At 38.9% G+C, this 22,812-nt stretch overlaps 7 protein-coding genes across 8 annotated transcripts in view; 4 read left to right on the plus strand and 3 right to left on the minus strand.

Moving 5' to 3' along the window:
- LOC136242909 (RILP-like protein 1) lies at positions 1 to 6,254 on the minus strand. 2 transcript variants are annotated; one of them, XM_066034410.1, is made up of 8 exons: positions 5,751 to 6,254; positions 5,156 to 5,218; positions 4,932 to 5,065; positions 4,238 to 4,381; positions 3,419 to 3,550; positions 3,241 to 3,362; positions 2,583 to 2,678; positions 1 to 140 (listed from the first exon to the last, which is right to left on the minus strand). In XM_066034410.1, exons 1-8 carry the CDS (start codon positions 6,202 to 6,204, stop codon positions 83 to 85), a joined length of 1,203 nt encoding a protein of 400 aa, XP_065890482.1. In that variant the 5' UTR covers positions 6,205 to 6,254; the 3' UTR covers positions 1 to 82. The 2 variants fall into 2 exon arrangements, with proteins under 2 accessions (XP_065890482.1, XP_065890483.1); XM_066034411.1 differs by lacking the exon at positions 5,156 to 5,218 and having other exon boundaries at positions 5,751 to 6,252.
- On the plus strand, positions 6,240 to 6,964 carry LOC136242953 (coiled-coil domain-containing protein 86-like). Its single transcript, XM_066034458.1, has 4 exons — positions 6,240 to 6,413; positions 6,479 to 6,608; positions 6,660 to 6,734; positions 6,784 to 6,964. Exons 1-4 carry the CDS (start codon positions 6,352 to 6,354, stop codon positions 6,847 to 6,849), a joined length of 333 nt encoding a protein of 110 aa, XP_065890530.1. The 5' UTR covers positions 6,240 to 6,351; the 3' UTR covers positions 6,850 to 6,964.
- On the minus strand, positions 6,931 to 9,262 carry LOC136242919 (centromere protein O-like). Its single transcript, XM_066034421.1, has 7 exons — positions 9,128 to 9,262; positions 9,008 to 9,078; positions 8,696 to 8,956; positions 8,378 to 8,508; positions 7,787 to 7,936; positions 7,623 to 7,743; positions 6,931 to 7,551 (listed from the first exon to the last, which is right to left on the minus strand). The coding sequence occupies exons 1-7, from the start codon at positions 9,190 to 9,192 to the stop codon at positions 7,328 to 7,330; spliced, it is 1,023 nt and encodes a 340-aa protein (XP_065890493.1). The 5' UTR covers positions 9,193 to 9,262; the 3' UTR covers positions 6,931 to 7,327.
- LOC136242929 (tRNA methyltransferase 10 homolog B-like) lies at positions 9,220 to 10,278 on the plus strand. Its single transcript, XM_066034432.1, has one exon. It carries the CDS (start codon positions 9,324 to 9,326, stop codon positions 10,212 to 10,214), a length of 891 nt encoding a protein of 296 aa, XP_065890504.1. The 5' UTR covers positions 9,220 to 9,323; the 3' UTR covers positions 10,215 to 10,278.
- On the plus strand, positions 10,111 to 11,158 carry LOC136242945 (intraflagellar transport protein 22 homolog). The gene is made up of 6 exons (XM_066034448.1): positions 10,111 to 10,309; positions 10,357 to 10,439; positions 10,484 to 10,579; positions 10,632 to 10,724; positions 10,772 to 10,851; positions 10,902 to 11,158. Exons 1-6 carry the CDS (start codon positions 10,262 to 10,264, stop codon positions 11,051 to 11,053), a joined length of 552 nt encoding a protein of 183 aa, XP_065890520.1. The 5' UTR covers positions 10,111 to 10,261; the 3' UTR covers positions 11,054 to 11,158.
- LOC136242852 (serine/threonine-protein kinase TAO3-like) lies at positions 11,051 to 22,165 on the minus strand. Its single transcript, XM_066034345.1, has 22 exons — positions 22,026 to 22,165; positions 21,821 to 21,978; positions 21,689 to 21,763; positions 21,535 to 21,636; positions 21,435 to 21,480; positions 20,303 to 20,361; positions 20,202 to 20,250; positions 20,104 to 20,145; positions 19,992 to 20,052; positions 19,758 to 19,946; positions 19,569 to 19,650; positions 19,231 to 19,393; positions 17,820 to 17,965; positions 13,825 to 14,232; positions 13,424 to 13,567; positions 12,846 to 12,974; positions 12,508 to 12,711; positions 12,338 to 12,450; positions 11,982 to 12,108; positions 11,712 to 11,924; positions 11,477 to 11,659; positions 11,051 to 11,423 (listed from the first exon to the last, which is right to left on the minus strand). The coding sequence occupies exons 2-22, from the start codon at positions 21,956 to 21,958 to the stop codon at positions 11,202 to 11,204; spliced, it is 2,895 nt and encodes a 964-aa protein (XP_065890417.1). The 5' UTR covers positions 21,959 to 21,978; positions 22,026 to 22,165; the 3' UTR covers positions 11,051 to 11,201.
- LOC136242930 (phytanoyl-CoA dioxygenase domain-containing protein 1-like) overlaps positions 22,042 to 22,812 on the plus strand; it is a 2,699-nt gene continuing 1,928 nt past the window's right edge. Inside the window, exons 1-2 of the mRNA XM_066034433.1 lie at positions 22,042 to 22,390; positions 22,476 to 22,551. Of these exons, the coding sequence (XP_065890505.1) occupies positions 22,091 to 22,390; positions 22,476 to 22,551 (376 nt within the window). The 5' untranslated portion in view covers positions 22,042 to 22,090. The remainder of the gene's footprint in view (positions 22,391 to 22,475; positions 22,552 to 22,812) is intronic.

The raw sequence follows: 22,812 nt of genomic DNA on the forward strand, positions 1-22,812 counted from the left end.
TTAAGACAGATTTGTTTATAGTTTTAAACTTATGCATGACATTAATAAAGTGTATGTGTTGCATCATACATAACTAACATTATTATAATGTAGTTTTTTGGACATTGTCCATATTCACTGTAACAGTAAGTGATTCCAATCTATAGAGAATAATAAAATTGCAATACAAATAATAAAAACAAACATTAGAAACAGTAGGGATCATATAGAAATAAAAAGTAGTCATCTACACCTGCAGATATACTGGTGGACATTTAGAATTATTTACTTGTTGTAGGGCTGAAACAAAGATTTTGGGTAAAACTGGTACTCGAGTACTCATTAAGATGACATCACATGATGCATTTGTCATCAGGGAGTGACACAATGAAGGCTATAGAGTTTGATTGGTATAATTTCTTGTCCAGAACACTAACATCAGTACTTTAATACATTGTGTGTGTGTGTGTGTGTGTGTATCATTTTTGTTACTTGAAAAAGCTGTAAACTGCTTAAGTCAGTATAAAATATGTCAGATGGGTATGACTACAAATAGCTAGTATTCATGAGTACTCGATCGTTAACTCTAGACAGCATTCAAATACTAAAAAAACCATGATCGTTTCAGCCTAACTTGTTTGCTTACATTTTAAGCAAAATTCATGACAAGTGAAACAGTGCATACTGGATCAAAGGCACCAGCCAGATATAACGCATGTCCAGCGGGTAGTTGTTGAAAGGTTTTTATTTTTTTCTCCCAAGACCTGCTCAGTGTTCTTTGAAAATAAATTCCCACAATTAAACTGTTAACTATTACAATCATCTATACTGAGCTAAAACACGAGTTATTATGTGTCCACACTAAAATGCTAGATCACGTGAATGCTAGTTACTTTTATCATGTCAATAGCCAATAAATAGCTGATCAAGAATTGCCATTGTTAGGAATTGACATTGTCCTCAATGCCATCTGCTACTGGCATAATTGATTAGAATTTGCTCCACTTGAACTCCCCTATAGTTTTCTCTCCAGTGCATAGGGATGGGGAGTTGTTTCATCAGTAAGTCAGTTGTCGGCAAACATGCATGTATATCTTTTGTACTGTAGAATCTGGTTTTAGGTGCATACATCAAATATAAAGTTTGTAAAAAAATATTGTGATTAACAATAGTTGTTAAGTGCATGCACTTAATATATCAACCCTGTCGTGATTATTATGAATTCACTCCTTTAGAGTGGTGTACCAATATTTTGAACCCAGATTTTGTGTACTGAATCCTTCGTGTGGAGCATACTACAGAAGACCGTTTCGCTTGGTAAGTATAGTACAGACACGTATTTTAGCTTTGTACATAGTGAAATTTTGCGCTATACACTACTAGCAAACCTCTACCATTTCTTCTCTTGTATAGCTTCGTCTCATGTTGGATTGGTACATGGTAATATGTTAGACTGCATGTTTTCTTTAATTTCCAACACAAAATGACAAGTAGTGCTGAATGGTAGAAAGTCCTGCCCTGTATCTGTTACTAGTGGAGTCCCTCAGGGGTCCATTTGGGCCCTCTCTACTTAAAACCTGGCAAGTTGGTGAAGCTATTTACTACATTAGTATGACCTAGGGTCGTGTTCGTCCACATGCAATTATCAACCATGATTAAGTATGAGAAACAGGTATGCACTTAGCAGCTAATATGTGCTTAATATATACGTGCACTTAACAACCAGGCTCTACAGTAATTTGTGACATGAATTTTGAAATCTACCTGGACTTTGAAATATGAACTCTTCAAAGTTTTAAACCTTAAATCCAGATTTTTCCTCTTCTGTGAAAAAATAGCCCACTATACAGTTGGTATATGTCCCCCAAGGGATTTTTTTTTAAATTGGACTCTGAAATTGAATATTGAAACAATTGTTTGACTGACTGCTCTATTAGGGTGACTGAAGTGACCATTACTGTTAACACTTCTACACTACCTGCATACAGCCACTAAGTGCTTATTTACTGTAAAACAGGGTTATTAAACAATGAAATACTGAAGAGAAATTTAGCTATTTACAGAAAATATTCTTTGATCATGCTTGACTACATAATATAGCCTGCTCACATTTACCTGAGTCCTTGTTTTTTTTTATTAAGCGTTACACAGGGAATCTGCTAAAGCATTTCCTAGTGCTATGAAACTCTTAAACACTAGAGTCTTACTGTGAAAGGTTTTATTCATACAATAGAAGTGACTGTTCTATTAGAATATTTTAAAGAGTAAAGAGTGTATCTCATAAAGATTGAATAGAGCTCTATATATAAAGGGCTTCATTTATCCAAAATCTGAGCACTTTCATCACCAACCTGGTACACAGGTGTTTGAGGTCCCATCATATTTAGCAAACTATTTACTAGTTATTTCAACACAAACTCAATGGAGGGAATACACAGGCTTGCTACTTTAAATTCCTTAATACCATGACTTCTGAGGGATCACAAACTGACCATAGCTATATAGCTATTAATTCTCACTAAATCTGCCACTGGTCAACAAAGCATGTACTTCAATCTTACCTTCTCTGGCATACACTACATGAAGTTCATATCAATACTCACATTTCCTTGACTTTTGATTCCTTTGATCGTGATGGTGTTGGAGACTTGGTGAAGATGCTTGTTGTATTACGTCGTCGAGGCTCAGTCTGTATCTCACTACAGGAATAGTTGCTCATTTGAGCACACAATATAATGTGTTATTAAACATGTCACAGTTCTGACATACAAGTGATTTCTTCAGTTTTGAGAAGCAAACCCAAATGTGGAAAGTGACTGTTTGATTAGAATGACTTGCCAAGATGTACACATCATCATAGATAATGACCGTCACCCCATATAGCTTTGTTACCACACCAATGTATTGAAATACTCTAATAGAACAATCAGACTGTTATTACAATCACTGCAGTGTACATTTAATTTGTCTTTTGTGCAATCCTACCACAGCCAGCCTAAGTAGCTAGAAGCACTTATCACAATTACCACATCAGATAGCACCAAAGTTCTTATGAATTACCGACATTTTTTCTACAGTGCAATAAGTTTTGGTAGACTCGTGTGGTTAGCCTGCTTTTTAAATACTTAGAGATATAACACACAACAAATTTTGTGTGACATCTCATGGTTGGGCTAGAGGTTGCAGTAGCTGATCATTGTGAGTCACACCAAACTAACAAAACAAGTTATTGTACTTGCATAAATATATGATGATCCTTACGCTTTCATTAGTTTTATCTCATCTTCAAGATCAGCTACCTTCAGTCCCAATTCATCTCGGTCTTCCAGCACTCGTAGCAGATCTTCTTTATAAAATGTTGGCCCCCCACCCTGCTGTCTAGCCTGTACATGGACAATAAGACCACAACATCACCACAAGCACTGAACACGATAATCACCTTAGTGATATCTACTGGTATACTAATAGTTGCTGATGCTGATGCTGTTGTTGTCAATTGCTTGGCTTCTGTGAGCTTCTGTTGTGCCTCTTCCAACTGTGTCTTCAGTGTTCTCTTCTCCAATTGTAATTCCTAACACATGAAACACAAGTCCTACATGTAAATCATTTTCAGAACAGAAGAAGAGTTTGGATTTTAGGTGTAGGTAGTCTCGCGTGGCCAGAACACTTTTCCCTCTGCACGGCACTTATCGATTGGAGGGGGCCTGCTCCAAACAAGGGTTTTGGAATGCTTAGCATTGGCAACTCATTTCTAACATCACCAACCACCATGGAGGGTGTTAATGAATTATAACAAGCTTTCACCCCACAAACATTCAATATTCGAGTTCTAAATCTTTTCCAACACTTGTTTTGTGTACCACTTGAAGTGAGGCATGGATTTGATGACAAAAGTGATTGACACCAGTAAATTATATTTCGTGTTTTGTAACATACCGTTTTCTTCTTCAATTCTCTTGACAGTGAAGTAGGCTCTAATCTACATGTCATGGCACAACTCCTTTTTGTTGAAATGACTTGTAACTTGAAAATTGGATGTTTGTGAACTGAGTTGGGGGCGAAGACTTGTTGGGATTAATTAACACCCTCCATGGTGGTTGGGGATGTTAGAAATGAGTTGCCTATGCTAACCGTTCCAGACCCTTTTTCGGAGTAGGCGCTTATAATTTCCAATTGATAAGTGCCATGCAGAGAAAAATATGTAAGTTTGTTTGAATAGCACTAACATCCAATACACAATCAGGCAGATGTTCCTTACCTTTACCATTTCTTCTGACTGTTTCAACCTTTCCATAGTATCAATAACTGGTACTTGTTGAGGTTTTATGGCTTCACCATTATCATGATCAGATTGGATCAGCTCCTTGTTAACATTCTGACAGCTCTCTAGCTGCTTGTATAGCTGCATAAGTAAGGAACAAATATTACGAATAATAGACAATTAATCTAAAAACCGGGCAAGCTGCTTAGAACTATGCATTTTCTTGAGTGTTTATCATACAATTTCACCAAACAATTACAAATTATACAAGAAATGCCTTAATTCTCCTACAAAAGTAAACTGTTTTGGTGAAGAATAGTCTAGCAATTGATGTTTCCTATCCTGTACGGTATGCACACAATTTCCATGTCATGTTAATATGTACATGTATGTTTCGTTTTTTTTCCCCTTCTTTTTTCCAGGGCTAGATGGACTGCCCTTGCCTACCACCCCCAGCACTGGCTGTCAAGTGCTGGACAGATGAAGGGTACCAGCTACTGAAACAATATGTATGTTTCGTTCAATTTACAAAATTCACCAAACTTTCACCACAGCCAAGCCAAAAATGTGATGCACACATCCATACTACTCTATTTCTCACTAAGGTAATAACATTTACACATACTCCCATACTTTCACAAATGGTATCATTTTCAGTACAAGTTGAGCACAACACAGTACAATCACTTACAGTTTCTACATCACTGTTCAGTTTAGCTATTTCTTTGTCATTCTCAGATAGTGTATGACTATTCTCTTGTAGCTTTTCCTTAGCTCTATCCAGTGCGCTCTGTAGCTCTTCAACAGTAGTCATCAATGCAGCATCTACACAAGTAACATATCATACACACTACTGTATGACACACAAAAGACAAGAAAAATAAAAGAAGAAAAATTAACTTCAAAATTCTTAACCTGCCTGACCAACTGTTATAAATGTTTTCTCGTCAAAATGTTCTGTTCCATGCATGGATGCTCCTGGAACAGAATGAAGCAAATAATTATGTCATGTAACACATAAAAGGCACATTCGGATAAAGGACAGTCTCAATTATAAGCCGGGGGGGTTTCCAGCAAACACCTGGTCTCAAATAGAGGCCTGGGCTATTAATAGAGTTCTAGCATCTTCACCCCTCAGATGGCTTTATACTTAATGTTGATAAGTTTGAGGAAACAAGCAGCAAAATAAAGAAATAAAACCACTAACAGTAGAAACAAGTAATCACGTGAGTGATCAGTGAGACCCTGAATGCATGTGGATATGCATCATACAACTGTTTGCCAATTGTTTTAGGCCCTACATAGCTTGTCGTTTGTCGAATTCACTACCATCAGTCTACACCAGACAAGTCTGGTTTCTGGCCAACATACATACTACTGAGGAATGTACTATCAGTGTCAGTACTAATCTGACTTGAATCATTTCCAAATGTTAAACAGTGAATATACTATAGTACATGTGTATGCTGCTCAGCATTGCCTTAAAATGATGCAATGAATAATAACATACTTTTACTCCTCTCAGCTTCCAGGGCCTTGTAATTACTCTGACCAGCTGTTGCAGATTTTAGATGCTTCACTTCTACTCTTAACTGATTATTTTCTTTCTGCAGTTCTTCCAGTTCTCGACATTTTTCTTCCAAGCGTAAGCTGGTTTCCCCCTGTTCTTGTATCATCTTTGCCCGCCGTTCTCGCTCCTCTTTCAGTCGGTCACTCTTTATGGCTAACTTGCAGTGTTCCAATCGTAGCTGCTCGTTTTCCTCCACCACGTTCTCAAATTGTTCCAGCGTGGACACGACGATTGGGATAATGTTTGAAACACAATTATTCCCGTACTCGTCAATGATTTTCTGAAACTCCAGGCCCACTTTTGTAGCCATTTCGTACACGTCGGCCACCTGTAGTCGGTTGCCATCTAACAGTGGCGGACTGGGCGACATCTCCTGGTCCGGCAGCGCTGCCATGATTTTACTCGTGATTATTCAAGCCACGCCCACAACAACAGATCTTTATTAAACTGTGCGCCGCGCGCCGAGTTTATCCGTATGTGAGACGATTTCATCATATGATTTCATCACAACGTTTTTGCTTAATAAGAGAGGACACACGCCATGACTAAAAGTGTAAGGGGGAGACCAAAGTCAGGACGAATGTGGAGAAAGCCTGGCACAAAGTGAGTTGGTTTCATTGTATCCCACAATCAATTGTTATGAACAAGGGTTTGTGGTATTCTATTAGGAGTTTTAGCAGAGTGAAAGTACCAGCGTTAAAACAATCGTTTAAGGAGAAACAGACAAAGAAGGTGGTGATGAAGGCAATGAAGGAGCATGAGAAACAACTAAAGGAAAATGCAGCACACGAAAAGCAGGTATGAATGAAGAAAGTTTGTAAATTAATAACTATAGTGACTTTTTAAAAGGAAAAAAGGTTGAAGGAGGAAGAGAGAAAGAAGCGAAAAGAAGAGAACACAAAGAAGTCAGAGATAGTCCAGACAGTAAGTTAGTTGATAATTTTACAAGCAAATAGCACATGATATGCTGTAGATCACTAACGCTAAGAAATTGAAGAGGTTAAAGAAAAAGCAACTGAGAAATGTTGAGAAGAGATGATCCAGCCATTGGTATAACACACACTACTCAAGGTCAAACATTAGACACATGTGATGTTGATTATTATTTTTCATTCCATGACATTCCATGAAACCATACTGGTCATTATCAGCAATTGCTATTATATTATGATCATGATGATGCATACATCTACTTGATTGATCCCACATATTTCAATTTACCACATAGCAAAAATTGAGGGGCAGTTTGTAAAACTTAAAAAAAAAAATTATACATCTATTGTAAACCTTTAAAAGCATTCGCAAAAGCTAAACCACAATGTATTGTCCCTGTAACTATATGGTATAAGACCTTTTGTTACCAACATCTGTGCTACACTGCAAAACTACAGTCACCTTTATTGATTAGACCACCTCTTTAATCTCCACACTATGACCTGTGTACTTCATGACCTCAGGAAATATGGTGGCATTATCAAATGCCACCATATATTTCCTACATTTTAATGGTGTGATTATTATTGTGAATTATTTACAGTATTGTTACTAGTACTGCTACTATTACTGCTACTATTACTGGTGCTATGGCTAATGTTACTACTGCTGTAAGTGCCTCCACTACTGTTACTGGTAGATGTGGTCATGGTGGTTGTACTGTCCTCACTGACTATCTGAATCACCTTTGAGAATGCCTCAGCTATGTCATAACTCTTGTAACACTCCTTGATGTCCTTAGCAATATCTACATGTAATATACATAGCAGAATAGTACTAGAATCTCTCAAAAGCATCTTCAAGAGTTTCTGATCTCACCTATTTCTGGGGTGCCTTTTACTCGACAACGGACTTTGGTAGGTTTCGTTGAAAATATATTGTCATACGTTAGACGCACCACGTACCAGAATTTCAACTCTTTGTCAAGTACATCAATGTCCTAACAATAGGATAGAGTTGTCAGTCAACACATGATGGATTACCTTAGTTTCTAGTTGTATCAAGTCATAGGACACAGTTGCCACACTTTGGTTCAAGTGATTCTTGTGGACAGATTCTGCATGGATGGCTTGTTGACGACGAGACACAAAAGCATTTAGGGCAGACAATACTGGCAGTAGGAAAGCATGAAACTGTGAAAAGGAGTTTGTCACACACACACGTGCACACACACACACACACACACACACAAAAGGCCACCCAATAGAGGATATCACATGCAAAATTCACATTATTATAGCCTTGTTGGCTTTGTGTGAGTACTAGTCCACTACCAAATCTATGCTTATCAAAATTTCTTACTGGATAAAAATCGCTCCAAAATCAAAATAGTAGAGTACAATTTTAGTGGATTTTCAGGTAACTAGACATAATGTTTCTAAGGAAAAAAGTTGTCAGTAGCAAGCAAATCAAAGACAATTTTACAGCATAGTTGATAGCAAGCATAACCATGCAAGAAAGGAGACCTAATAATGACAGGTATGTAAGTGTTTGTCAAACCCAGCAAAAGATTCAACCCCAGCTTCTGGTTTTGCACATTACTTGATTTGATTGGGTGGCCTGTACATTCTTACATGTATCTTGCCAGCCAGGTAGGACTCATAGTAAGACATGATGGGGATGAAATAGGGAACGGTGTGATGGCTCAGCACTTTGTTGTCTCCTTTATCACTGATCTCAATATAATATGCCTCATAGTACCTCCCTATATAAAGATGTGCAGTAGAAACATTAACATATCTACCTTGCATACATTCATGCTACGTTACATATACACCCATACAGACGTACACTACATACTGTGCACACACGCTACATATGCGCACAGCTGCACACACACACACTGCACACACATACACTATTACACACACTCATGCATACATGCTACTCACCTCCATATAATGTTAACAGCTCTATCAGTAATACTCCATTCTCATACTTCATTATTGACATGCCAGTCAAACGATATGCTTGTAGAAATGCTTCTAATTTTCTTTCTTCTGCACCCTGTGTAACCTCTTGGGGAGTACACAATGCTGAGGACTGTGGTGTGTCTTGCGTATCATCTTGGGTGCTAGCTACTATTTTCTGTGCCACTGTTGTAATGGATGCTTGTTGGAGTAAATCATACTTTTTCTTCTCCAGCTCTTCCACTGTAGGGTAAAGGGTTAACTACAACAATAGTGCACAGTAGCAGTGGTTACCTCTTCTTTTTAGTTCATTTATTCGCGAATTTGCCTGGCTGCTGTGGTGTTTGGCAATGTTGTGAGTAAACCTGTTTGAAGGAGTTAACAAACAGTCAGCAAAAAGTTAATTATCTTTACGTTCTCGCTTCATTTTGTAGCAGGTCTAATGTGGTAGAAAGCTGTTCTCCACCCAGACGCTCCATCGTTATTTTTATTCAAAAAGTTGGCGCTTGCGCATTAATTAGAGAAGTACTGTTTCGATTGTGGTTCTAAAGCAACACTGGCTCTTCTAGTTCGCTGCCTACTTATACAGGCTAGGGTTGTGTTGTGCAGTATGGCGTCTGCTAACATCAGCACTACTAATAGTACTGCCTCAGTAAACGAAGATGATTTTATCACTGTGAAAGGGGTTAAGGTACCACAAGTTCGCGGGGGCAAGCGTTGGGAGGAGCAATCAAAGAACGCGCAGAAGAAAATCATTGCACTCTACCGAAAGAAGGCGTTACGTAAGCATCACAAGCTACTACAGAGACAAGCAGCCTTAGAATCTGAGACACCAGTAGAATCCGAGAAATCACGGACACAGGTTAGCAGTGATACAGTCAAAACAAGAACCTCTCCAATTAAAGACAAGTTTCCTGAGAAAATCAAGCTTGTTATTGATTGTGGATTTGTGCACATGATGACGCCTAAAGAAGTGTGCAAGCTAGCATGTCAAATTTGCTACTCTTATGGTATGAACAATAAAATGGGCCGGCCATTTGAACTACATTTGACACGGGTAGCCAATGATGGTGCAGTTGTGCAAGAATGTCAACGACAGATTGATGGATTTGACTCCGTTCCTATTAGCAAAACAGAGAAACAACCCACTGACATATTTGACTGTAGCAAGTTAGTATATTTGACACCAGATGCAAAAGATGACCTCTTGACACTAGAAAAGGACAACGTTTACATTGTTGGAGGATTGGTAGATGAAAATGTCATTAAGAGGGCAAGTCTCAATTATGCTAGAACGAAGAAGATATCAACAGCAAGGTTACCCATCAGTACATACATGGTGAATCCATCGGCACCAAGGTCTTCAGCTCGTGCAGTATTAACTATTGACCAAGTAATTCACTTATTAGCTATGATTTACTGTGGTAGCGAATGGCCTCAAGCGCTGCAAGAATGTATCCCTAAAAGAAAAGGATTGATAGTGAAAGACAAATACCAGTGAATGTTCTATTAGAGATAAATTGTTACCTTGGTTACGTAAATAATGAAATGTCAGTAGTCTTCAAGCCGAAAATTTTGGTCGTTGGTCCTTGCGAGGTGCGTAATATGGTACTGAGTATTAGCCGCTACCTTTATGATTGTAGGCTGGGAAAAGTTACATTTCCAATTTCATAGCAGAAGCGACTGAATCACGCGGTGGTGAATACCACCCCACCCAGGGCGTTAGGTATTAGTATCGCTACAATTCTGTTAGTGCATTCATTCTTGCAGGATATTGGAGTTCGAGTGTTACGGAGAAAGTGCGGATGAAACAAAGAAATCGTTCAAGGCTGAGGTGGAGCTGTGGGATTGCAGTGGTAACAGAAAGTAAGCGCCTGCGCGTCAATCATATACTAGTAAACTGTGGTGTTTTTCCTAGATATGAGAGTTGTTGGCCGGCATTTTGGCATGGCAGCAACGGGGTAATATTAGTCTACCGTAAGCGTAGCGAAGAACAAGCTGTGGAGCAATGGTGGGCTATTAATAGAATAATACATAATCACAACACTTTCTTAACAGGTACGACTTATTTGTAGCTCGTCAGCACCTAAAAGACTCTCAGTGCATCATATTCACTCAAGGAGACGTCTCACCATCTTGTGAGCCACTAGTAACTGCTATCATGGTGTTATCTTGTCCACATTTACAGCCCAAAAGTTAAATGGAGTTCACAATGTTAGCATCAACATAGAGAAAGATCCGGAAGAAGCTAGAGTAGCATTTAACAGTTTCCTGGCCAGTTTGTTTGCCAACTGGCAGAGTACCCAAATAGATGAAGAGGATGGCATAATTAGTGCATAACTTAAATAAATTTCTTCAGAGTCTATCAGTGTACAGGATAAAATAATTACATAATATTTATATGGTACTTTCAAGTCATGATACAAAACATGTGAATGGTTAAAATGCTACTTATCTACATTAAATAAGTGGGAGGGGCTTGCTGTCATCACACGTTAGCCATGCCCACTGAAATGTTGCTAGCACTTGTACCAGACCTGTTCGATGCTCGATCACTTGATAGTCGTGTGAATGAATTCTCTGAATGCAGTGAGATATGATCATTCTGTGCAGCTTCTGCAAATTCTCTCAATTCTTTGAGTTGTTTCTTTTGCAGTTCACGCTGTCTCTCCAGTCTTATGTTCTGCAACTTCGCACTCTCTTCATACATCTATGTGCAACATAGCATATTCACTACAAATGCATCACACTCATCTAAAATACCTCTTTCTCAAGTTGTCTCTTGCTTGCTTCTACCCGTTCATCGAGTGCAACTTTTTCTCTTTTTAACTGTTCGAGTAATCTGGATTCCTGCTTGATCTGGTATTCTTTTAATAGATCTTCCTCTTGTTTCAGCTGAGCTTTGAGTGTTTCTTGTTCCTTCTCTTGAGCTTCATCTAATTTAACCTGTAAAGTGACAGCAACAAGATAACTTATGAATACTGCCTGTCTAACATACTGTTTGTTGTTGCAGCATATCAGCTATCGTTCTTTCGTACTGTGTGGCAAGCACTGCCATCCGTCTCATTTGTTCTTCCTTCTTCTGCCGTAAAACTTCCCTGTGCTTTTCCTTCGGCATAGTTGACACCATCTGTCTTTGTAATACCTTGTACTGACGTGTTTGTACTTTGACTGTATCATGGAATTGTTTTTTAATCTGCTGTTCTTTTACCTGTGAGACGAGACCACCAAATGACAAACTTAGCTGCTATTATTATTGTGTGCATACCCGGAGATTCTTGGGATGTTGCTTCAATTCTAGGACATGCTTCTTTCTCAGTTCACGCTCCGTTCTCTTGCTGTACTCAAACTGGTTGATCATCTCAATTTGGTGTTGTTTTTCAAGTTGCTCAGTCCTGTGTGTGTAATGATCATTACTAACACACCACACACTTCAGTACTAACGCCAAACTGCCTCCAGCCTGTTGTACAACAGGGGTGAAGGAAGAATGGCTACACTAGTAAGCTTTTTATATTGGGATGGCCTTGTGAAACATTTGCATGGTTGTTGCCACCCTTAATCAAGTATGCTATTTCTCCTCCTGGTATGTCACAACTACCCCTCAAGATGCACATACTACTCACTTGAGGTCTTGTAGGGCCTTTAGTTGGCGATACTGTAACTCTATTGTGCTTTGAATTTGTCTCTGTTTCATCTCTTGTGTCTGGTCCTTGTGTTGCTGCATTATGTTTAGTTCCTGTGTAATTATGTCACGTGATGTCAACTATGGATGGAAGGGGGTGTGGCTACTTACATCCTGCAGCAGCCGTTTTTCCAGTGTGTGTCGTTCAGTTTGCACCGTCTGTCTGAACTCTGTTGTGTCATGATCAGCTATCTGCCGCAGAACGTGTAGGTGTTCATCTTCATTCAGTTGTTGCTGCTTGACCAACTCCATCTTACGATCAGAGTAAAGCTGCTTTTTCTCCTGTGAGCCCAGCTTGACATTCTCATCAAGTTCCTACAAAAGATGATAGTATGCTTTGCACTTAGAAAGTAGTCTACCCAATGCACACATACAATGCATTATGAAATCAACATGCATGTTAAGCTCATAAAAGAGAAGGATAAAATTTACATAACCTGACTATGTACCTTTCTATAGAGGTTCTTTGTTGATCTCAGGTCAGCTTTCTGTTGGTTAATAAATGCTTTCATGTCTGTCTCCTGTCTTTCCTTCAAGCTGCGCAAGAATCTTTTCTCATCTTGTACTTCAGATCGAGCCTGTCAGAATCACAGTACAAACATCACCAAAACACACATCACACTCTCATAGTGCAACTCAAGACCACTTGAAAAACCCCACAATCACCCACCCACCAGACTAAGAAACAGACAGAAAGACAATGCCTAAGTATGTCTTCACCAATAAAGTTAAAACATAAGGATGCTCCATATTCACATGCATACTACTGACCAGAGAAAGAATTCAGTCTATAGTACCAAAGGGACTTCCAATACAAGTGCTGATATAACGAATAGCAGCCATTGTTAAATGCTAACTTCCATAGAGACACCATACAAAGTCTGTCATTCAATAAATGAGCATCACAAAAAGGAGTCCCATGAAAGTGATCAACCTGAGGACACCTTGTTAATAAGGATGGTCAGTTCAAATATAACTGGGGGCTAATTACAGTCACTACACCATATAAACTACACTATACACACACCCTGCTCTCTGTCTCTGACTTGTTTTTGTTTCGTAACCGTTCTAAGTCCTTCTCCCATTGGTGATGAAGTTGTTCTAGTTCTCGCTCTTGTGACCTGAGGTGCTCGTTCATCTCCTGCCACTGACGTCCCTCCAAACTGATCAACTACACAAGATATATACATCATACACATAACACACAGAGTACTGTACAAGTGACAACACACAGAGTACTGTACAAGTGACAACACACAGAGTACCGTACAAGTGACAACACACAGAGTACCGTACAAGTGACAACACACAGAGTACTGTACAAGTGACGGCACACATTCATACCATGGGGGACACCACACCCTGCCACACAAGGTGACACCTCCCTCCACACAACACACACCTGTTTCCCCTCCACACAACACACACCTGTTTCTGATGCTGTGTTCTCATTCTCTTGTAGACATTCATCTGGTCACGTAGCTCATTTTGTAGGGCATGGTCCTCCTGCTGTCTGGACAGTAACGTGTGAGGCCGTAGGGTAGCGAATCCACCCTGCGCCCCACTGCTGCTTTTCGGCATAATACTGGCAGGACCAATAGCCCCACCCCCTACTCCTCCTCCACCACTGCTACTGCTGCTTGTGCTAGCAGATGGCAGGGTGGTGAGAGAAGTGGAGGTGAGATTATGACTACTGCCACTGAGTTTCTTCCCTGTACCCATGATACTAATGCTTGAAGCATCAGAGCTCTGCAGGGTGGATGATTTCTTCTTAGATGAAAGGACCCTGTGGTGGGTGGGACTACAGGAGTCTTCTGGTGTAGTATGATTTGACACCTGTAATGCAACGAGATCAGCTATTTACACATACCAATGCAATCCATATTGTTAGAAAGTAAACAATAGCCAGTTTACTTAACTGTTTTGTTGCAGTGTACATGAGATTTAGTACGAGATAGCACATGCCCATCACCCCCACTGTATTAGTGCTGAGTAGCTGAGTATATCATGCACAAATCCCGTGAGGAAAAAAGGTACAAACACAACCTACATTAGTGACCTACAATAATCAGTCATGGATTCTCTACAGCAATTATTAATAATAAGTTTTACTAACCGAGTTCATATAAACACAATTACGCACATATATTACTCTGAACAAGTACAAGAAATACAAGAAAAGGATTTCTTCAAAGTACTGCACTTTAAGAAAATGGATAATTCAATAACCATACAACTACATCTCTCATGGTTCAAGAAAATTCAGGCAGACAGCGATGTTCAATATCTGCTGGTTAATGGGAAAAAAACAACATGGAAAACACCCAATTGCTAACACCCTAGTAAACAAAGCAAATATTGATGTTTGGAGTTTGTGTGAATGAAAAAGTGATTATGTAAACATTAGAAGTGACAAGCCCCTACGCCTTTCCCACTCCAACTATGCAAATACAACATTGTAAAATGGCTAGGGTTGGTAGCACAATAGCATGATTAAGAATGTTGAATATACTCATCACACACAGAATACAACCCATAAACATCCAGGGTGTGACAGTTTACATGACTGCCTCATTGCTCACAAGAACTCACTGATTGCAAAAGGAACTAATCCTCCTTGAATTGCATGGTGGCCAAATAGACACACTATTAACTGTCTAGTATCAACAAAGTATACTAGTGCACACACTGTCCAGTAAGTGTGTGCACTAGCATACTTTGAGGGTAACCAGTTAAAAACAAAATATATTGTCTGAAGCTTACGCACAGCATAACCTCAATATCTAAAGAATCCCAGTGAACTATTGTGGCTCACATGAAATTATGGGCAATATATTCAGACTTAAAAGCAAGTCCAACCTTCCCTGGTTCATACTCTTTCTGTACACATTTTAGAATAACATGTATGATTGGAAAATTTTAGTTTAAAACTGCTTGATAGCTAAACAGAAATACCAACTATACTCACACATAACATATACCAGATAATGATATTAAAGGGCAATATTTTTTTTTGTCGCTTTCTTTTATCAAGTTAATAGTAGCTAGGTTACATATCTCTTCCCAAAATTTTATGCACAACTGTACTAAGATGCACAACTGTACTAAGACAGTGGAGTATTAAATTGATCTCAAAACTACTGGTTGGCTAATTAAATATAGTGCAAATTTTAGATCAGTGAAACTATGACACATCAATCATTCTAAAATTGTGTGGTTTTATAATTACACATTTCTGAAAATTTTAATTGCTTACGGTAAGGTCAGTTGCACAGGAAATGTATACAATTGTTTCATTAGTAACATATCTTCTTGAACCTTTTTAACCATTAAGTCCATGAAGAATCGGTCTTTTGAACATGTACTAGTTTTGTTTCAATACACCGGTATACAAGTGAATGATAAAAGTTACACGCAATGTTGCATAATGATGAACCCACAGCATTTTGGCAGCTTAAGAATGAATATTAGACGACAGTTTACAAAGAGAACCAGTATGGTTTCTAGTGTCTAGCCTCTACAACAGTTCGCTACGAGTAATACTTGAAAGAATTGTAATATTCACCTGCAAAAATTACATTGAGTTTATATGGTGGCTCTCAGTCTAAAGAGATGTCTGGACCCAAATTAAGGAAAGCCATTTCACAACTTCACACATCTATTCATATGTTAATAGGGCTATGAATGAAAGAGGACGATATGCAAGAAGCTCTAAGTAAAAAGTGACCAGACAGCACTGATTAGAAAAATGTTGTGACTTCTGTTAAGAGGGAAAACATTAACAAGAGTATGGTTGCATACTAAACAGTTAAAATAAGTAAGTAAAAAAGAATTAGAATTGCATTACAGACAGAGTATTTATCCTCTTTTATTGGTATCACCTGAGTAAGAATAGCTCAGTGTGTATTGGCAGGGCATTAAGGACACAATTTGGTGTCAATATCTAAATGCCAGTCCTATATAAATGCTTGTGTCTACACAGTGCTTATACACAAGGGATGTATCTGTACACACTTAATGCACTAACAAGTTGTTAACCCATTAACGGCCACTGCCGACATATGGCAGCATGGCATTATAACTCACTCATAGAATAAACTTCAACTTCGCTATAACTTGTAAAACGCGTTTCATAGCAAGATGCGCTAGTAATGAAACGGACACGCCCATAGAGGTCCCGTTTCTGGGATAACCGGATCCTTCCTGGACTAGTGCATGTTTGTTATGTAATAACGTAAAGTGTAACCTTTAATAATAGGTGAATTAAATTTTTCTTCGAATTAAAAACCAGTAGCTGATAACAAAGAAAGTGTTATACATCAATGGAGATAGGTAAAGTTGACAGTCGGCTGCTTTATCCCAGATGTGGCACGGTGGACACGAGTGCAGATATGCATGCGCAACAGCAGAAATGGGACAAATCATGAAGAAACCAGCTGTGGAATGGATCGCACTGTAAGTAAACTGTATAGAATAGTTCTTTGGAGTGTAATACACCTTAGTAAATAGCTAGTTGGGATTCCGTTGTTTGTTCAGGCTGGTTTTTAACGAAGTTTAGACATTGTTGTTTGATAACTTTGTTGTGGTTACTGTTATGTAAACAAAAACAACACAGTCAACCTCCTTAGTTTATAGCGAGTATTTAGATACATGGTTACTAAGTAGTTTTGTGTACTGGACATTTAGTATGATGTGATTCGGCAATTCAGCCAGTGGTCCTGGAGAATTTGGCCGTCAATGGGTTAATTAAGATAAAACACAGGGACATGGTCATATGAACCAGGCATAAGATATAATCATGTACCAGGCATAAGATATAATCATGTACCAGGCATAAGATATAATCATGTACCAGGCATAAGATATAATCATGTACCAGGCATAAGATATAATCATGTAATATAAGGCAATCATATTGTTTAACTAGTTACTACTACTTTTGGCAATATTAAAGTGGCCACATAAAAATCATCTAGGGCACACCTTGATGTCACTTGATCACAGTTTTATGCCAGTTTAGATGGTGTGTGTTACAACCTGCAAGCAAATGACAGGAGGTGCGGAGGTAGCTAGAGTTGTACTGGTAACACAAGACTATTGAATAATCAACAAGGTGACTTCTGAGATACATTATATAGTACACTTAGAACTAAGTACACTGCGTACCTAACATGTACGGTACACAAATCGTGGCATTACTATGCACGACACATGGTGGTCACTTTGGTCAGCTGTTTGTAAACCTAGCTACTAATGAAAATTAAGTCACAGCTCTGTGTGAATATGTACATGCATGTCAGGTGTGTACATGCTATATCAGCAGTCTGGTATGTATATACACATTATACATAACATGGATAGTATACAGACAGACAGACAGACAGACAGACATACTACTATGCACAACACAAATTGTTACACACCTTTTCTATGTGGTTACGCATACTACCACGAGATTCAGTTTTCTTGATGTCTCGGTCAACACTTGGAGAAGGTGGAGGGCTGGAATCAAGCTCAGGATCTTCTTCTTCACTGTCTATTTCCTCTTCCTCCCCATCTCCATTGATAGCTGTAGTGGATAAAATGACACCATTCATACTAACAAGCTGTTAAACAGAACATATAGAAACTGATGGATACATATAATGGCTACTGAAACTGCTAATATATCAAAAATACTCTCTCTCAAGAAAACTATGAAACACTACAGAAGGCACAGGCTTATTTGTTGAGACACATATTCTTAGTTGAGTTATCATCATCATTAAATATTTGAGTAACAAGTGTTGCTTGATCCTCATAAAAATTAAAGTTGATTCATTACAAAGTAATGCATTCCAAGTGTGGCTTCATCACCTCTCATCAAAGCTACACCTAATCAATGTATGCATAACAACACCTGGTGATCATGCAGTGTCCCACAAGGGACCAGATGATGCTATAAAAAGCTCCCCCCTCAACTTTCCTTCTTTATCGCAGAAAATTTGCTGAGTTCAATGGTTTTGCTACATCCAATGGTTTTACTACAAGTAGAGTCATGCAGCTCAGTAATGCAGCAAATAATTTGGAGATTACAAAAACCTTTGAGGTATGTATTTTGGAAATGCATTTAAAATATTTACTAAGCAAGCCTGAGAAAATATCTCTTGAGTCAGTGTCCCTGAAAATTTCTTGGTGAAACCTCTTTTTATTATCACCCATGTTGTAAGTTAAACATGATGTCTTGCAAGCATTCTACAAAGCTATATGTCATACTCTCTATTATGTACTCTTGGTCATACCCAGTTATTTTATCAAAATATAGAAAAATTGGTACAGAATCCAATTGTCCTTCAGTCACATAGGTAGATACATACGTACGTACAGACATTCAACACCTTGCAGCTTATCACTAAGAGATCAATAATTTTCTAGACTTTTTTAGGATGCACAAGGTTTTCTCATATTTGTTTTGAAAACAAATTGCACACACTACAAGAGTTGGGGTGTGAATATACACCAGGGAGAGACACCCCATTCAAGAATGTTCTGACAATAACACTTGTACCTGATGAGTTATTACCTGTAATGCTGTGAAAATTTCACTACTGTTAGGAGGGTTATTGGGGTCAATAAATTATTTAGCAGCTTAGAATAAAAGATGACATCATTTGCTGTCCAATAAAATGTTAATCGCAGAAAAGACATTAATTAAAACCAGATTAACAAAATTGAATATGCTACGTAAGTATAACAGAGCCCCTGACACCTCAGAAGCAACCTTGCAATAGGCTAAATAAAGATACAGATGGGATGACGGAAAGTATCCAGTCTGGACAGCCCCCTAATCAGTACCTTCACTCTCCTCTTTGGTGTCATCATCCTCACTGGAGGCTCCCATGAGGAAGTTGTGCATCCGTCGGTAGTTCATGGAGTCCAGTCGACGTACATGCTCACGAGTCCGCTGTACCATGGAGACCAAGATGCCAGGAGGATCAGAAACTTGTACAAATGCATGCTGTGGTAAGGAAGACAACACACGCTAGTACTGTGTCTACGTGCACACACACACACACACACACACACACACACACACACACACACACACACACACACACACACACACACACACACACACACACACACACACACACACACACACACACACACACACACACACAATAACTACACACTTCTAGTAGTGCTGCAGATGTGGAACGATCCTTAGGGTCCTTCTGTAGACATTTTTTGACAAAATCTTTAAATGCCGACGACCTTCAAGATGTGCAAATATTTATCCACACATACACGCTCAGATCATGAATGCAATCATGCACACACTAATACACAAAGTCATACAAACTATACACACTCACACATACCAGTGTTCTTGATCTTTTAATGTTGGTGAGTCTCGTTGGGCAATATGATAAAGAGCACTCATAGCATTCATGTGAAATAATGGTGGTTTGCGTTCAGCCAGTTCTATACATGTGATACCCATGGACCAAATATCTACTTTACTATCATACTGTCCCTCGTCCATTGCAAGGATCACCTCAGGTGCCATCCTACATTTCATAAATATGGTGTTAGCACAACACAATGAGACTAACCAAAATGGTGTTCCTACAAAGGAATTAGCCGGAGATCGGGCAGATGCTGAACCAAAATCAGCTAAACAGGACAAAGTTAAGAGTAAATATACAAGAAAGTAACTAGACATACCAAGTTTCACTATTCCTCTGTCTGTTAGTAGTATGTTTCCAGCTGTTCAGTGTATATGGAGCATAGCACATAAACAGTAAACTACAAACCAGCTATACCTTTAACGTCTCGATGAATTTTGTTATGAGAGTGTAGATAGTGCAGCCCCTGTGCATTGTAAGAAAAAACTAAACAACATCACATGTGTACATCAACTAACTGTCAGGGCTCCATGGCAGATCGCTGATATTTCTTCCTCCATAAGAGGACATTTGTGTACTATGTAAAAAGAAAGAAAACCACATTAGCTGGAGAATTGCACCAGTGATGGCCACTGTATGAATACTGATAGGTCAATGCCATCTCTATTAAATCTAACAAGATACAATAGAGAGGCATAATGGACCATGGGACAAATTACCTCCATACATAATTAACCCACAACTATTTTCTGCCTAAGACAGAGCGGCAATTAACATATGTTATTACAGCTATGATCCTAACTAGGATATGAAGCTGACTAAATCGTTTTGATACCAAAAATGATTGTGAAATTTGAACCCTTTACTAACTCCTTCATCCTGCAAGATGTTGAAATGAGCTAATTGCTAGTCATTTTGCTTGCTGACAAGGATCACAGCCCCATGACCACATATAGAGCCATACAAAACTCATAACACAGCTTTATTCAACTGTCATTATCTCATCTCACAGTTAACCCATGGCTTATAGGTGCTAGCACATATTAATATCTCATGTGTAAGACTTGGGGAAGCTGAGAAATATTCAGAAATGTGACAATTACTTCACCATCAATACTTAGCATAGCTACAAGTCCTACACCAATACTACAAAGCTAGCAACATGAAATTGAGACTGCTAATTCATAAATGGTGTCCCACAATAAATTGGATCAATACTACCCTCCCTTCATTGGTAATGTAATTTAGGAAAGACAAACTTTGAAAGAACAAACATAATTTGGCAATTTCCTTAGCCCTTCACATCCTGAAGCAACTGCTATAACAGGAGAATACAGTAATACACTCCTACACACTTTACTATTAAACACACACTGCACACAAACAAGACAATGTCATTCATTCAGTGTCAAGCCTTCAGTATATCCCACATATATCGCTGCCAAGAAAAATATCCAAGGTGTGTCACAGAATATGTCTGGCACTACACATGCAGTCATGCCCAACACACACACACACACACTTCACTAGTGCACTATTTAGCCAGAAAGTCTTTCTTAAGACTGGTATGTATTTAAATACTCTATGTACACATCTTATAAATACTTAACACATAAAAATACTAGTGTCGTGCACACAATTGCTACCCACCTTCAATGATATCTGAAGTCGACCCAATGCAGTACTCCATTACAAGCTGTAGGTGGAATATTTTATAAACTACTGTATGAACACAGATGTTACAGTTTACCCAGCAGGTTTGTTCCTTGAGGTAGCAGGCCTTGTAGTAGATGGTATTCTCATGTGTACACTCCCTCAAGAATTTTATTTCTCTAAGTATGTCCTGCCATTTCTGTTTGGAGGGAGCATATGGTACACGTTAGGCTGGCGATATCACTACCTACCTCCTGGGACTGTTTACCGGAGAACGACATTTTCTTGATGGCGACCACTTCGCCTTCCTTCTGACTGTTACGGGCCTAGCAAAGTCACCAAATATTTCAGCTAGTTCATAGACACTCGCAACAACTACTCACATAGTAAACGGCCCCGAAACTACCATGACCAATCTCTCGTTGGTCTGTGAAAACTGTGTCAGGATCATCCTCGGAGAAAATATTCGACCACTCGGGGTTTTTGGTCAGATTCTTTAGTGACTGTGACCTTACTGGCATGATTTAGCCGTCACTGTTAGCTAGTAGAACTACAAGTCCATCTACTGTGAGTAATATAAACACTTACATAGTTGATAACCCACTAATGTTTGTCCGCCATATTGTTTATTACATCACGTGAACGACAAGGGAATGTCTCAAACAAGAGCCCAAATAGAACAGGAGGGTTATTGCATTGTTAAGGGTTTGTTAACAGTAGAAGAAGTGAACGAATGTAAGAAAGAAATCAGGAATATCATAGAGAAATGGTACGAGACATTCGAACGGAATGGCTTTGCCGAAGGCAATGACTGGGAGGAGATATGCAATCGTCTACCTTCCATCAAAGACGGCAGTCGACCAATGCCGAGCGACAAAGAGATGTCGATAAGAAGGCTATTCAGGATGGCCGTGCATACCGAATACTTCAGGAAACTCGCTCAACACCCTAAGGTAATAAACCATAGGAATGCGTGTATTTTATTAACGTAGGGGGCGTGGCTACAGGAAAAGGTTGAGCAAATAATGTATTCTACAGATCACCCCATATTGCAAGCAATACCTCGGTGAGGACGTGAAGTTGCTGCAGAGCATGTCACTGTTGAAGCCACCAGGTACATTACACTAGCTGCATGCATACAGCTTCATCCCCTTGAGAGGTGTACATTGTTTTCAACTTGTATCTAATTATTAGGGGTAAATATTATATGTACTGTTAGTCTTATAAGTACATTACACAAGTCCCACTGATGTCGCATGTCATGTCAGGAGTGACCTGTAACGGACATGGATGAGATGGTGTAGTGTTGGTACCGCAGAAACCATACAATGATTCATTTCAGATTCACTGATGCTTATCAGTAAAGGAAAATTCT

This window comes from Dysidea avara, chromosome 13, assembly GCF_963678975.1.
Source record: "Dysidea avara chromosome 13, odDysAvar1.4, whole genome shotgun sequence".
Lineage (NCBI taxonomy): Eukaryota > Metazoa > Porifera > Demospongiae > Dictyoceratida > Dysideidae > Dysidea > Dysidea avara.

Bases quoted from the DNA above. Each gene is read 5' to 3' on its own strand.
- LOC136242909 (XM_066034410.1), bottom strand. From the start codon at position 6,204: ATGGCAGCGCTGCCGGACCAGGAGATGTCGCCCAGTCCGCCACTGTTA. The intron at 5,219-5,750 runs GTATGTTATTAT...ATTCTGTTCCAG, and splicing joins GGAAGCTGAGAGGAGTAAAA to GAGCATCCATGCATGGAACA. The intron at 141-2,582 runs GTGAGTATTGAT...TATTCTCTATAG, and splicing joins GAATCAAAAGTCAAGGAAAT to ATTGGAATCACTTACTGTTA.
- LOC136242953 (XM_066034458.1), top strand. From the start codon at position 6,352: ATGACTAAAAGTGTAAGGGGGAGACCAAAGTCAGGACGAATGTGGAGA. The intron at 6,414-6,478 runs GTGAGTTGGTTT...GTATTCTATTAG, and splicing joins TGGAGAAAGCCTGGCACAAA to GAGTTTTAGCAGAGTGAAAG. The intron at 6,735-6,783 runs GTAAGTTAGTTG...GATATGCTGTAG, and splicing joins AGTCAGAGATAGTCCAGACA to ATCACTAACGCTAAGAAATT.
- LOC136242919 (XM_066034421.1), bottom strand. From the start codon at position 9,192: ATGGAGCGTCTGGGTGGAGAACAGCTTTCTACCACATTAGACCTGCTA. The intron at 9,079-9,127 runs GTAAAGATAATT...TCCTTCAAACAG, and splicing joins CTACAAAATGAAGCGAGAAC to GTTTACTCACAACATTGCCA. The intron at 7,552-7,622 runs GTGAGATCAGAA...TATTACATGTAG, and splicing joins AAAAGGCACCCCAGAAATAG to ATATTGCTAAGGACATCAAG.
- LOC136242929 (XM_066034432.1), top strand. From the start codon at position 9,324: ATGGCGTCTGCTAACATCAGCACTACTAATAGTACTGCCTCAGTAAAC.
- LOC136242945 (XM_066034448.1), top strand. From the start codon at position 10,262: ATGTCAGTAGTCTTCAAGCCGAAAATTTTGGTCGTTGGTCCTTGCGAG. The intron at 10,580-10,631 runs GTAAGCGCCTGC...TGTTTTTCCTAG, and splicing joins GATTGCAGTGGTAACAGAAA to ATATGAGAGTTGTTGGCCGG. The intron at 10,725-10,771 runs GTGGGCTATTAA...CTTTCTTAACAG, and splicing joins GAACAAGCTGTGGAGCAATG to GTACGACTTATTTGTAGCTC.
- LOC136242852 (XM_066034345.1), bottom strand. From the start codon at position 21,958: ATGCCAGTAAGGTCACAGTCACTAAAGAATCTGACCAAAAACCCCGAG. The intron at 20,362-21,434 runs GTGGGTAGCAAT...CTTTTTACATAG, and splicing joins GACTTCAGATATCATTGAAG to TACACAAATGTCCTCTTATG. The intron at 12,712-12,845 runs GTACATAGTCAG...CATCTTTTGTAG, and splicing joins CAAAGAACCTCTATAGAAAG to GAACTTGATGAGAATGTCAA.